The following is a 14,331-nucleotide window of genomic DNA, read 5'->3' as shown; positions in this document are numbered from 1 at the left end:
GTTACCTGGATATGTACTTATCTAGTATTACCTGTCTGTTCTATGAGAAATTTTCTTTTTTCAGTAGACAGTTATAAAGGGATGATTTATTCCTATACATTTGATTTTGATCAAAAATTAATTTCCTGCTTTTCTCTGCCAGAAGAGAATGGCAAACGGATGTGTGCCATCCTTGGGCTGCCGGAGAATGTGAGGCTGGCGCGACAGCTCATCATGAAGGCTGTTGATGAACAACCCGTTGTTGAAGTCTCAGAAGTAAAAGTTCCAAATGTGAGCATTTTATTATAACTTCTTGAAGATCATATTGTATATGCACTTTTATGCTAAACTATAACTGTAATTCTTTGTTTATTAAGTATCTATACGTACTTGTATATGTATTCTCACTTCACTGTGGCACACAACTCCATGCGTGATTGTTGGCATCTGTGCATCTATTGTTCTTTTTTTGCTTTCCAGATGGCCATCAGCCGCATCATTGGGAGGAATGGTGACACAGTGCGCAGCATTTCTCACTCGACTGGAGTAAAGGTCACAGTTGTAAAGGAAGAAGATTTCACAACTTCTCCATCGTCCTCAGGTGAGTACACAAACAACTGTTGTGCTTTTAGTTTGCATTTATGGCAGTTGCATTACACCATTAAAGAGAATTACGGGGTGGTCATTATTTCTCATTAATAAAAAGGTATTTTCTCATGTTGTGTGTAACAAGAACAGGGGTTTGTGATAACGATTGCACACTAAGATGGTATGGCCAGATTAAAAGGTTGGTGGAGTGTTATCAAGTAAAAAAAAATTGGTGATGAGTGCCATTGGCAAGACTTTTTTTAGAGAGTCTCAAAGAGAACTTGAAATGAAGTTGTAGGTCTGTGCAGGGATTCTGGTGGGGAACAGGGCCAACATTTGCAAGCATGAGTGGAGCTTTCCATAATGATGGTGTTAATGATAGGAGGTCTTAGCTTAGTGGTGAAATCTGACTTACAGTTATTCCCAATGACTAATTACACCCTGAGAAGCGGGATATGAAAGGTGGTGCTTTTTTAAGCTGTACACACCATTAAAACAATAAAGATGGTGCCTTTGTTGAAATAATAGTTGCAAATGCTGCAGGTGCTTCGGTTCACATACACTGCCAACACTATAAAGGATATGCTTATGACTTTTAAACCATTAAGATTATACCTCATCCTGCACTTTCTAAATATCTTCTAATAGTACATTCCCTGTTCATCACCATTGTCTGTTCTCTTTTCTGTGCTTGTAGTCTTGAGTGACGCGCATCCAGAAATACAAGCATCACAAAGGCAGGTCGATTCACTGTATCAGTTCCACATTTTGCTCAGTGACATGTATTTATTGTGTTCTTCAGTGTAGTTTTGAACATGCCAAGTATTCAAGGAGTCTGAGGGAAAATATGGAAATCTGTTCGATGTACCAAGCTGAGTTCCATCATAAGGAGGGTAGCCAAAAAAAATAATATTGAAGGTGTGTTTCATTGTAGGAACAGATATTCATTGGAGGGGATTCCCAGTCCCCTTACTTCATCACTTTGTTGTCTTTTAGAAAACTGAAAGTGTTGAAATGTTTTGCTACGGCCACTTCATTTCTGGGGATGTCAGCTTGGTATATGTCTGTAAATGATACTGAAAATTTGAACCTATGTTAAAGTTTACACACACACACACACACACACACAAACACACATGTATAATTAGTGAATTGCTGTAACCTGCCTGAAGGAAGCCCCCATAAAAGAGTAGGCATCAGAAATGGAACATATCGGGATTTTACTAATGAGAAATTTATACATTGAGCTAATCGACACATATTTACTCATCCTGTGTGTGTGTGTGTGTGTGTGTGTGTGTGTGTGTGTGTGTATATATATATATATATATATATATATATATATATATATATATATATATATATATATATATATATATATATATATATATATATATATATATATACACACACACACAGATATATCATATATCTGCTTATCCTGATATATATGTTTTATACAGATATCTCCAAGTTGTGCAGAGTGCTATTTCTGTAGCTTACTTCATAAAATGCTGTGTACAAGCAATGACATTTTTATTGTTATTATTTCAATATACAGTAGGGTATGGGAAAACGAACATGATTTGTTCCAATGTAGTGTTTGTTATGGCCAATGTGTGTTGTGGCAACTGAAGAACCTATGGAGAAAAAGTAATTGGTTCCAAGGAACCAGAAAATAAAAAAAATCTACAGTAAAAAAATACACAAAATTAACACATTTCCACAATTATATTTGAGATAACACAACAAATAAGTACAGTACTCTCCTAAGTTTCGAGCCTAGTCCTAAATTCTTGTCATTCTGAGTTTCACTTTCCTTTGACAAGTATGGGTCACATTTCTCTCTCTCTCTCTCTCTCTCTCTCTCTCTCTCTCTCTCTCTCTCTCTCTCTCTCTCTCTCTCTCTCTCTCTCTCTCTCTCTCTCTCTCTCTCTCTCTCTCTCTCTCTCTCTCTCTCTCTCTCTCTCTCTCTCTCTCTCTCTCTCTCTCTCTCTCTCTCTGAAAGTAAGAACAATCCTAAGGATTGCTAAATAGAATATAACTGATTGAGGATGAAAATGGGATTATGTATATGAGAGTGAGAAAGGATGAAGTGAAAATGACCTAAAATGAATGAGGGGGAGAGAGAGTGTAGTATCTCTCCCTTGTTCCTTATCTCTGACAGATAAGGAAGAGGGGAGGTGACAGTGAGGGAGGTTTGAGACAAGAGGAAAGAAGGGAGAGGAAGCAAAAAAAGACAGGAAGGGATAGGTGGCAGATAGGTGAGCAGCAGCTTGCACAGCTGGTGAGTCAGTCTTGTGAGTTTTAGTTTGTTATTCTGATTAATTTTTTTTATTAAAATTACAGTGCTCACATGAATGATGAGTTTATCTTGGCAGTTTTGGTTCATTATTCTGATTGAATTTCTATTAGAATTCCAGTGCTCGCATAAGTGGCAAGTTCATTATGCCAGTTTTGGTTTGTTATTCTGATTAAATATTTTTTTTAAATTTCAGTGCATTATTGCAGTTGTATGTTATAATGACTGTGCATACCCTACTGTATATATCTTTATGTACAGGGCATGTTGTTATCCATTCTTTGCCTCTTATTTCTCTGTAGCAAGTTTCTGCTGAGACAAGATTTGTGGCATACATCACAAGAAGTTAGGACTTAAAAGCTTCCTAACATGACCACATTGAGTCTTGAGAAGCATTGCAGTTGATGGATTTTTAAATTTCATTCCAGTAAAGCTTCATATTTGGGCACAAGATTTGCTACAATTATTTAAGATATGTGAAGAGAAAAAAAGTTCATTATATTTTTTTTTCAGAAATTCTAGAGTTATCTCCTACTTATGGCAAAGAATATAGAGAGCAAATATTTTTCATGTCTTCATATATTGAAGATATTATATAAGCATTTAGTCTTGGTTACTTGGCTGGAGAGCAGTCAGCCAGGTATACCAGAGATTAGTAAAAATAAACAATGTTCAGTGCCTCTGAGCCAGATTTTATAAGCAAATGCACAAGAAGTGACAACTTGTGTATTTACAGCAGTAAACTAAGTAGTTGAAAAGCATCTTCAGTTATGCATGAAGGGATTTGGTTGTTGAGAGCTCACAGAAACTTGTAAATAAGTGGTAAAAATTGTTATTGTTACTCTTGATGGTCATTGACACTGACATTTATTTCCTTATTACTGTTTTTTTACATTGCATCATTAGTTGCATATATGTACATGTTTTCCTTTTTTTGAGCATGTTGCATTACTTTATGTTATTTGATGTGAATATGGCAGAGGATATGAGGCGGATAATTCTCAAGGGCAGCAAAGAGCAGATTGAGGCAGCCAAGATACAGCTTCTGGAGAAGGTACAGTCTTATGATCCTGTTCCTCTGAGGATTGCTGAACAAGTCCCCTCATAAAAGATTAATTTATCCTAACAAAGCACCCTTATATAACTTGCTCTTGATTTGCATTGAAAACTTCTTACCCTAATATCTTGCCTTTCATTGCATACTCTTTAGTGTAAATTCTCCTTAATGTTGTGTAGCTTCTTGGTACAAGTTTGTAAAAGTTGCACATGAAAATTTGCATGCCTGACTCATAGCAGATGTGCTTGTGGTGTCTGAATGGCTTCATACTAACACAGTGTGACTATTTGATGGCATCAATTTTTATCCTTTATAAGTTTATTCAAATTTCTTTGCCATTTATAGATTCCAACATTCTCTGTCTGTGAGAGGATTGATTATACATACATAATATAAAAATTCTATATTCATGTACAAATACATGGAACACATCTTATGGTGCAGAGACTTGCAACCGTTAGTGTACCATTTGGCCATGATTTGCTGGTATGTATTATGAATGGTACTTTATTGATTAAATGATTGATAAATGGGTAAGGGCATATTTTTAGTGATATACATGAATCAGGTAATCAGTAGTTATGGTAGGTGTCATCAGTAGCGTATAGTCATCCCACAATAGTACAGTACTATTCAAGCTCCAAACTGAAATTCATCATAAACTCTCCTCTAGTGATGTAGGCCTTTACAGATGTGTATAGCACTAATTTCTGTTTGGAGTATTTATTTATGCATGACAATACTGTATTCCAGCTTGACATATAATTTTTAGCAGCACAATCAGTCTTGCAGTGGTGCAGTAAGTCAAAAGTTGTTAATTAAGCATCACATGGGCATTGTGGGTTTTACACTAGGAAATATTAATATAGATCTTTAGGATATACATCAGGCACACAATTTTAAGTTTTTCTGTATCAGACTGACCTCTCCCCATCACATTCTTCACTAATGCCTTGAGTGCTTTGATGAACAGTCGGCCACACTTATGGGGTCCCATTGTTGTCAAGGCTGGCAAGATTGTAATCATGAAACACTTTATGACCACTCAAAGCATTCATTGATGGGAGGGAGAGGTAAGGAGAGGGATGGTGTACAGGGGGTACAAGGGGTCTGAGGAGGGTGGGGTGACTGCTCCCACTTTATGACCTCCCTCCCACCAATGAATGCTCTGAGCAAAGCTCACTACTGTACTTGTAGTGTTTCATGGCTACAACCTCACCAGACATGACAACACTAGATAGACATTGCAGGAGTGTGGCTAGCTGTAAATTTAAAACAAAATTAATCCTGGTTTTTTAATTAAAGGCTGTTTCTTTATAATTAAGAAGGACTATGTATGCATTCTCAGAAAATGCATAATTGTTATGTTTGTTTTGGTAATACATGTTCATTTACCCACAGGTGGCTGAGGCAGAAGAATACAGACAAAAAATAAGCGAATCTGCCAGTAAAATGTCTCTTCGTTTTCGAGGACGCCAAGGAACACAGGACAGCGAAGTAAGTCAAGTGAGGTGCTTATCTTTTTAAATTTCTTCTATAATCATGAGCCCAAGATTTTATTTCATTTCTGAATATCCAAGTTTTATGATTACTTGTGACACATTAATCTTTGAATACACATCTTGGTGTTACCTGCATGTCTCCAGAGACACCTAAAGACATTTCAGAGGCTCCATAACCCCTCACCAAAGAACTTTGTATCCTACAGATAAAGCAACAAGTAGAGAGGACTTTTTATAGGTTTTTCTTTCACAATAATAGGCAGGTAACACTAAAGAACATAGAAAAGCAACAGTTAGAGGGGACTTTTATTGTGTATCAGCATTTTTCCCTTATAATAATAGGCAGGCAGCATGAAAGAATAATTTGTAATACTTTTACTGCTGATTCAGCTAACAGTTGATTTCTTTCAGTCTTCCCTGGGTAGCAATGGCGGTGTTCACCAGGAGGTCCTGTCGTCCTCAAGCACTGACAAGTTCATTGAGGCGTACGTGTCTGCAGTGAACTCTGCTACTCACTTCTGGCTGCAGGTGGGAGGCCCAGTGCTGCCCTGGATGTGGTGGTTGTGTCTGTGCCTTGTTTGGTGTTTTGTGATGTACAATCCCCTCCACTTCCACATTCATCACTTAGTGTTACCCATGTGTGGATCGCTTGCTGTGAACCACCTGCTTGAAAACAAATCCTGCCAATCCCTCCATCACCCTTCTGCTTACTCATACTGAATGTGATGTGTCTTGGTGATTTGAATTAGGTAGGGTAGTTCACACATTGCCAACACTAAGTGATGAATGTGGAAATGGAAGGGACTGCACTATTGGGAAAACTTTACCTGGTATAAGAAATGCATGAAAAAAACAAAACTGGTGAACTGTTTTGACAGCATAGAGAAATGTTAGTCCTCAGGTAAAAAGCAGCATGACACACACACACATTTTCATCACTCAGGCTTATACCAGGTTAAAGCTTTCTCAATAGTACTTACCATTTAGCAGCTCAAACTTCTCCTTTATTCCCAATTCTGTACAGTAAGAAGTCCCAGGACAGACATGATGACAGATTGAGTTCCATTTGCTATAGTATTAGTGGTCAATGTAGTAGAAATTTGTTATTTGTTTTTTTATGTGTAAGTGTTTACTGATTAGCTTAGCATTATTGTAACGAGATCACACACACACACACACACACACACACACACACACACACACACACACACACACACACACACACACACACACACACACACATTCATCCTACATTATTTCCACTACTTCAATTTTTAGGATTCACAGTACTTCAATAACACTTCAGTTACCTGCAGTTAGAAGCAGTATTTGTAATGAAGCATTGCATTCTAGGTTGTGAGTCCCCGGGCCATTGATCTAGACAAACTGGTGACAGAAATGACAGAATATTACAGTAATGAGGAAAATAGAGAACTACATGAACTGGAAAAGGTATGTTTTCAAATCATTGTCATCCACTCTGCCCCCCCCCCCTCTCTCTCTCTCTCTCTCTCTCTCTCTCTCTCTCTCTCTCTCTCTCTCTCTCTCTCTCTCTCTCTCTCTCTCTCTCTCTCTCTCTCTCTCTCTCTCTCTCTCTCTCTCTGTGATCTAGAGGGTGGCATGTCATCTTATTTGACCAATTTATCTGGTATGATGTAGCATGACTGTTATGAATAACATAGTCATTATATTCATTCAGTCATTGACTGGATAATTCATGCTGTCATGTGCAAAATATATATATATATATATATATATATATATATATATATATATATATATATATATATATATATATATATATATATATATATATATATATATATATATATATATATATATATAATTTTTTTTTTTATTTATTTATTTTTTGCGGGGGGGTTCAATTATTATTATTTTTTTATTTGTTTATTTTTTTTTTTTATTTATTTATTTATTTATTTTTTTTAGGGTTTCAAGTCTTATTCCATGTTCCCAAATGCATGTGCAGGTCTTAAAAATGTTCAGAAGGGCTCCAGCACACTGGGTTAAGTTTGTCACACTATCCTTTCATAGGAGTGAACCAAGGCACTTAAAATGTATTTTGTCATTGCAAAGTACTTATTTTGTCCTCATTTCAGGTCACTGTTGACAGTATAGTTGCTGCCAAGTTTCCACATGATGATTCATGGTACAGAGGGAGAGTGTGCAGCTTTTCACATAATGAGGAAGACCCACGACAGAATCAAGTCACTGTGTATTATGTTGACTTTGGTGATACAGAAACCATTCAAATGAACACTGTATGTGAACTACGAACAGATTTTCTGAAACTTGGTTTTCAAGCCATCGAGTGTTTCTTGGCAAATATCAATCCTGAGTAAGTTTTACAAAATAATGTCCATAAGAGGTTTGTACTGGTAAAAATGTCAGGTCTCATTGGTTAATTTTGAGGGAAAAAGATTTAGACAGTTCAGCTGACTTTTGTCAGTTTGCATGAGTCTTTTTCCAAGTATGGTCTGATCCTGGAGGTACAGGAGTCCTTTACTTATATTGTTTTGACTGGTGTGGAGGCACTACTTTTTTCACTGTCATCATTTGTCTAGCCACCCAAGCTGACACCTTCACAAGTACAAGGGCCAGTGTGATGGGCAGTTGTTTGCCTCATCCATCTCAATCACTAGAAAAATTTTCAGCTTCCAACACCATCCTTCTTCCACACAACCTTTTGTATCACACAGCCTTTTGCTTGATTGTTGCTTGTTATGAGCATTAATGAGAAGTTAATGCCCTTTAAATAATCTTTTAACTGATCCTTTTGAAACAGACACTAAGATGCAATTGAACTTTATTATATATATATATATATATATATATATATATATATATATATATATATATATATATATATATATATATATATATATATATATATATATATATATATATACATATATATATATATATATATATATATATGATCACCTGATATATATATATATATATATATATATATATATATATATATATATATATATATATATATATATATATATATATATATATATATATATATATATATAGGATCACCTGAAGATCTGCCACCCCAGATTGTCTCACCTGAAGATCCGCCACCCCAGACTCTCACTTGATTAGGTTAGGTTAGGTTAGCCTAACCTAACAACATGAATGCATTAAAAAACTGAGTGGAAATAAAAAATGCAGAAAAAAGTTTATTTCATTAAAAGTATGGGATCACCTGAAGATCCGCCACCCCAGATTGTCTCACCTGAAGATCTGCCACCCCGAGTGCGGCTGGGGTGGCGGATCTTCAGGTGATCCTATATATATATATATATATATATATATATATATATATATATATATATATATATATATATATATATATATATATATATATATATATATATATATATATATATATATATATATATATTGGATTTATTTTTATTTTGGTTCTATAAATCCAATAATTCTTACTGGCATTTGTTTGATGTTTGATACAATTGCACTTTCATTTATTTTTATTTTGGTTCTATAAATCCAATAATTCTTACTGGCATTTGTTTGATGTTTGATACAATTGCACTTTCATTGCCTGTACTCTCATGTTACAGGAGCGCCCAGAGTGAGGAGGCTGCTGACATGTTTGAGGAGCTGACCTACGCCTCCCAGTGGAAGTCTGTCATGGTGCGAGTGATAGGCTACCAGCAGCAGGGTATCACCACCATTCCTTGTGTTCAGATTATTGACACCAATGGACCAATGGTGGGTACTCCCTGGCACACTGATTAGTTGCTCTTTATTGTGAGTTAATAGTATGAACTCAAGTACTACTTGCTTTGTGTTTCTTTGAAGTCTGCTTTTGTTGTATAAATGTACAGCCTCACAGTAGGCAGTAAGACATTCCTTTGTAGACATCCCTAGAATGTTGACAGTAAGTTTGATCTGGTATTTGATGAACAGATATTTGATTACTGTAACTTTTTAATATCTATCATTGATTTTCTGAAAATGTCATAATAAATAAATTTGTTTAATTTTTCAGGATATTGATGTGGCCAAGGAGCTGGTGAAGAGAGGGCTGGCCTCTTTTGATAGAGATCCTTCATAGTCCTGAACAAGTTAGATGTAATGGAACAGGATTGCACACCTAAACACACCACTCTTTAAAGTTGTTCCGTTTGTGTGTTCTTGGCTTAGAACAGGAATAAATGATCCAAAATCTAGCAGTAAAAAAAAAAAAGAAAAGAAAGAAAAAGAAAGCACAGAACTTTCATCTGTGTAAAGTGTGCTTGTGCTGCAGTGCTGCATGAATGTGTGAACTGGCCTTGTGTTTATTCATGATTGATTGAAGTGTTGTTTTGGTTGAAAACACAACAGCTACACCCCACATGATGAGGCCTGGCACTTGAATGGTTTTACTCACAAGCCTCTGTAGGTATAGACCAAAGAAGTGTCTGTCAACTAATGTCCCAATGGCTAGAGGCTTGTAGGGGACTGTTTATAAGTGTCAAGGTTTATGAAATTTTTTTTCCCTATTCTCAGAAACCTTAGCCATCCATTGTAAAATAAAGATTTCTTTTATGTCAGGCAACTCAATACTAGACTGGGCTTTACCTGAATATGAGCATAGATGGTCTGTGTTTAGTGGACTGTTCAGGATGTAGTGTCACATTTTACTGTTTTGCAAACCTCAAAACAGCATTACATATGAGATTGTTTTCATCAGTGCAGTGATGATGTGTAAAGATTACTGTGATGATGTATAGATTACTCTTACCTGCATCCCATAAAGGCTGTTGATCATAAAAAATTAATTGTGATGAAGTGAGGAGTGTTTCAGTGATGTGGTGTGTATTAGTTGAAAGAGATCTCATGGATGGTTAATTGACAATCACAAGTATCTGATGAGGCCTGGCAATCAGAAAGCTTGCATGGGTATGGGTCAATATAGTGTTTATCATCCAGTGACATCATCCCTGTAAAATTGTAAGTAACTTCCTTGAGTGGCAGCCTCATCAGATGAGATTATCTGATTATGTGTGATTGTTGGTTGTGTACCATATCTATATCAATCAATACAATTCATTTTAGCACTTCCACCAGTCTTCTATAGGATGTAAGTAAGGATGATCCTCCTTGCAAGTTGTGGGATACACCCTATCACTATCTAATGGTCATTTTGACAAAATGTGCACAGACAGCAAAATACGATTCTACATCTTCTGTATTCCATTAAGTGCTGATCATTTACATTAACATTCTGCCTAGGTAAAGCCCAGTCTGTTGCTGCATTGCCTGGTTCAAGAAAATTCTTATTACAGGGGGACCTCAACTTACAGTGGAATTCCATTCTTACGGCACGACATAATGCGATTTTCACCGTGTCGGAACTCATAAGTACCTATGTCACTCACCTACACTCTCAGACAGTCTCAAACAATCTTTTAGGCCTCTCCTGAATTAACTTAAAGACGCACTGGTATATCCCATTGATGCTGGTCTTCCGGGGAAAGCACTAATTATTCTTTCCATCTCAGTAGTGAGACCACTATGCTGCTTTGTAATCACAGATGATTTCATAGGAGCAGATTCTTTCACATGTTCAATATTGTGCTTTTTATTGCTGATGGTCAAAACAATTGTGTGACTTAGGCCAAGCAACTTGGCCAATGTTCATCAGTGTTTCACCCTTTTCCAAGTGTTTTATTATATCTAATTTCACTTCCATGGAGCTGGCTTTCCTTTTCTTCAAAGCACTGCCATCAGAAGAGTCTGACTTAAGCTTGGGAACCATAATGAAGCACAAAAAATTCCCAAAAAGACTACACAAATGAAAGACAGTGGATGTAGTACAATCCAATATGGTGTACAATTGGCAAAATGTAAAGAAAGTCATCTTCCTCATATAGCACTTGCGTGACGACATTCGTATATTTATGGGAGATGGCAACATGACCATGAAGCGTCATGGGTCGAGGATGTCATAAACCATGGACGCCCTGTACTGTGCTGTGAACAGTGTAGCTGATTGTTACGAGAATCCATACTGCTACCACTACTACAGTAGTGGCCTAGTGAGTTGTCACTAATTACTCACCTAGCTGGAATACATACAATCCCAGTTTTAGGGTAGTATTAAATTTGACAGTGGAGTAGTACATGCTAGTGGTGTGTGATATGTCTTTAGCCCTGCAGCACTTGATGGCAACCCTCAGCTTGACTTGAAGTGGCTGGGTGAGTGAGGTTATGTCCTCTGCTCCAGTGTCAACTTCTGACTTACATGTTGGGCCTCATTTCATTTATTTTTCTTACAAAAAATTGGTAAAAACAATCTCTGCCAAACCAGAAAGTATCTCATATTGTAGCTCTTCATAAAGCAAATGTTGATATAAATTAAATTGCTGATGATGTAAGCTCTTGTGCCTAAAGTGTTCAGTACTGGATGAAGAAATTCATAGTAGTAGCTGTGACCTGCCTGAACATGCATTTTGTGGTCATGTAACCAAGAAAATATCATTCAAGCCAGTTCATGTTAACGAAAGTAACCTAGACTCACTGCCAGTATTCTGAGTTATCTTGGGTGATATTTTCTTGGTTACATGGCCACAAACTGCATGTCCAGGCAGGTCATAGATACCACCAGGAATATTTCATCCAGCCTTGAAAGCTTTGGACACAAACACATCAGCAATTCTGTTTGCACCAGTGTTTGCTTTATATAGTGCTATGATTTGAGAGGTTTTCTTGCTCAACAGAAGCTTGTTTTTACCTTATTATTGTAAGAAAAATGAGGTCTAACACACGCTAAGTCACAAGTTGGCATTGGAACATTGATGGCACACATCACTCCCTCATTTGCCTGAGGTTAAGCTGACGGTTGTCATCACATGCTGCAGGGAAGACGATAGATGCCACACATTGCAAACACGTACTATTCACCTATCCAAATTTATTACCACACAACCAGGGTCACTACTAGGCAACAACTCACTTGGCTGCTACTATACTACTACTACTACTACTACTACTACAAGTAACATCATAGTTACCACCACTAACTATGCTTAGTCTACCCATCCTCTCAACCAACCCAAACCATCTCACCTCATCAATACTCTCAAATTGCATCCTCTCCCTCAGTTCACCATCCAAATCAGTAGTGCACCAAACATTCATTTAATGATCTTAATCTCGGTTATCTTTCACTTGTTATAACATTGTCCTCTTTTACTGCTTGGGTTTCACTGCTAACACAACATCCACACAGGCCACACACACACACACCCCATTGGATCCTGAAATAGAAGAATCTAAACTTACTAAGTTATGGAGCAACACAAACAAATTATATAAATTGTCTTACCTCAAGATTGATGACAAATACATATTTTGTTATTAAATCAGTAATTTTGTTTTCTTTGTGTATTCTTGGATCCATCACTAAACCTTGCGTAGTACAATCCAAAATATTAAATAGCAAACCTTTATGTTCAATATGCTTATTCCACTAGTCATGTAACTGCTAAGATATGGTACAAATGAAAACTGTAATCACTTACCCAAACTCTGATTCATCAAGTCTGGGTGTGTGTGAGGAAAGTGTTACCATTGCTTGGCCACCATTCCCTCGTACAGCTTTCTAGCGGTTTTTTGGTGTCTTAAGCTGGAACACTGCTTGAGTCATATATCAAAGAAAATAATGTAATTAGTCTGTACTTAGCACATCTTTTACGTTAAAAGGTAAACTGTAGATTAATATGTCAGAGTTAGGCAAAGAGATTACATGTGAAGGCTTTTGATGCTAGTTGAAAGTTGTCCCTGTATATATTAATGTAAATATGTATTTTTACCCATATGAGCGAGTAATGTTGCCTGTTCAGATATGTCTACCATGATATATTGGACATCTTTGGATAATTATATGCCACCTTTTTTCTCTCTTCCTTCCTGAAATCAGTATCAGGAACTATAAGCATCTCTTAATACAAATTGTCATGTGCTATTTTTCAGCACAATAGAACTGAATTGTTACTATATTTTTTCACTAGCACTGCTACTTGGTTGGTATTTCCATGAAGGCTCATGTGTAATGTGTCTTTATTAACAATAAAGACACAGAAGCAAGCATGTGTTTGGTATGCCATCACCTTGTTCCTGAATTTAAAAAAAAAAGTGTTGAAAGCTGGTAACATATTGCCACCTTACAAATGTAGTGCAGGATGACTTCTAGGGTAGGAGTAATTTTTTCATTAATGACAGAACAGAGATGAAGTTTTGGGGTGATGTGGATGAACAAGGAGCAAGAATGGAGTGAATATATATATATATATATATATATATATATATATATATATATATATATATATATGGATAGCAAATAGTGGAACCTCTTTACACTTTCTTGCTGCTGCTCTTGTACCAGCCACACATACCTGGTGAGCTCTCTGACGTACAGCCATGAGGTGCAGTCTGGGTCGACAGTCACCTTATCTTACCTTGCTTTTCTCAGCCTCAAGTCCTCTAATCTGCTGTAAATTTATAACTTCACCAAGAGATTGTCAGCAGATCAGAGGACTTAAATGTACTGATGAATTATAGTAACACCACACATCAACCACCTAAAGGGATGGCTGATGACATGATAATCCAGTGTTTACTATCTTTGGGCCAGGAGTGAGAAAAGGTAAAATAATGCTAATGAAAATCCCACTCTGATTAGGAAGCAAGAGAGAGGAGAAAATCTTTGAAAAAACTCTTCAAAAGGTAAGTAATCAAGTTTTCCAGAGAACAGCAACTCTGCACTTCCTGATCAGTTAGGTCATGGATTTTCCACACATAGTAAGGACAAAATAGCAATCTTATAAAATCTCTCATGTTCTCTTTACTCATACTAGTAG

At 36.6% G+C, this 14,331-nt stretch overlaps 1 protein-coding gene across 3 annotated transcripts in view; it reads left to right on the top strand.

The window, feature by feature from the left end:
• Positions 1-12,849, top strand: part of LOC135105698 (tudor and KH domain-containing protein homolog) — an 88,412-nt gene extending 75,563 nt beyond the window's left edge. For all 3 annotated transcript variants that reach the window (XM_064014095.1, XM_064014093.1, XM_064014094.1), the window contains 9 exons: positions 143-270; positions 460-580; positions 3,850-3,923; positions 5,328-5,423; positions 5,840-5,956; positions 6,782-6,880; positions 7,549-7,787; positions 9,046-9,196; positions 9,477-12,849. In XM_064014095.1, coding sequence (XP_063870165.1) covers positions 143-270; positions 460-580; positions 3,850-3,923; positions 5,328-5,423; positions 5,840-5,956; positions 6,782-6,880; positions 7,549-7,787; positions 9,046-9,196; positions 9,477-9,542 — 1,091 coding nt within the window. In that variant the 3' untranslated portion in view covers positions 9,543-12,849. The remainder of the gene's footprint in view (positions 1-142; positions 271-459; positions 581-3,849; positions 3,924-5,327; positions 5,424-5,839; positions 5,957-6,781; positions 6,881-7,548; positions 7,788-9,045; positions 9,197-9,476) is intronic.
• The last annotated feature ends 1,482 nt before the right edge of the window (positions 12,850-14,331 follow it).

Source organism: Scylla paramamosain, chromosome 12 (genome assembly GCF_035594125.1).
Source record: "Scylla paramamosain isolate STU-SP2022 chromosome 12, ASM3559412v1, whole genome shotgun sequence".
NCBI classification, from domain to species: Eukaryota; Metazoa; Arthropoda; class Malacostraca; order Decapoda; family Portunidae; genus Scylla; species Scylla paramamosain.
This window is presented reverse-complemented; position numbering and strand designations above follow the sequence as displayed.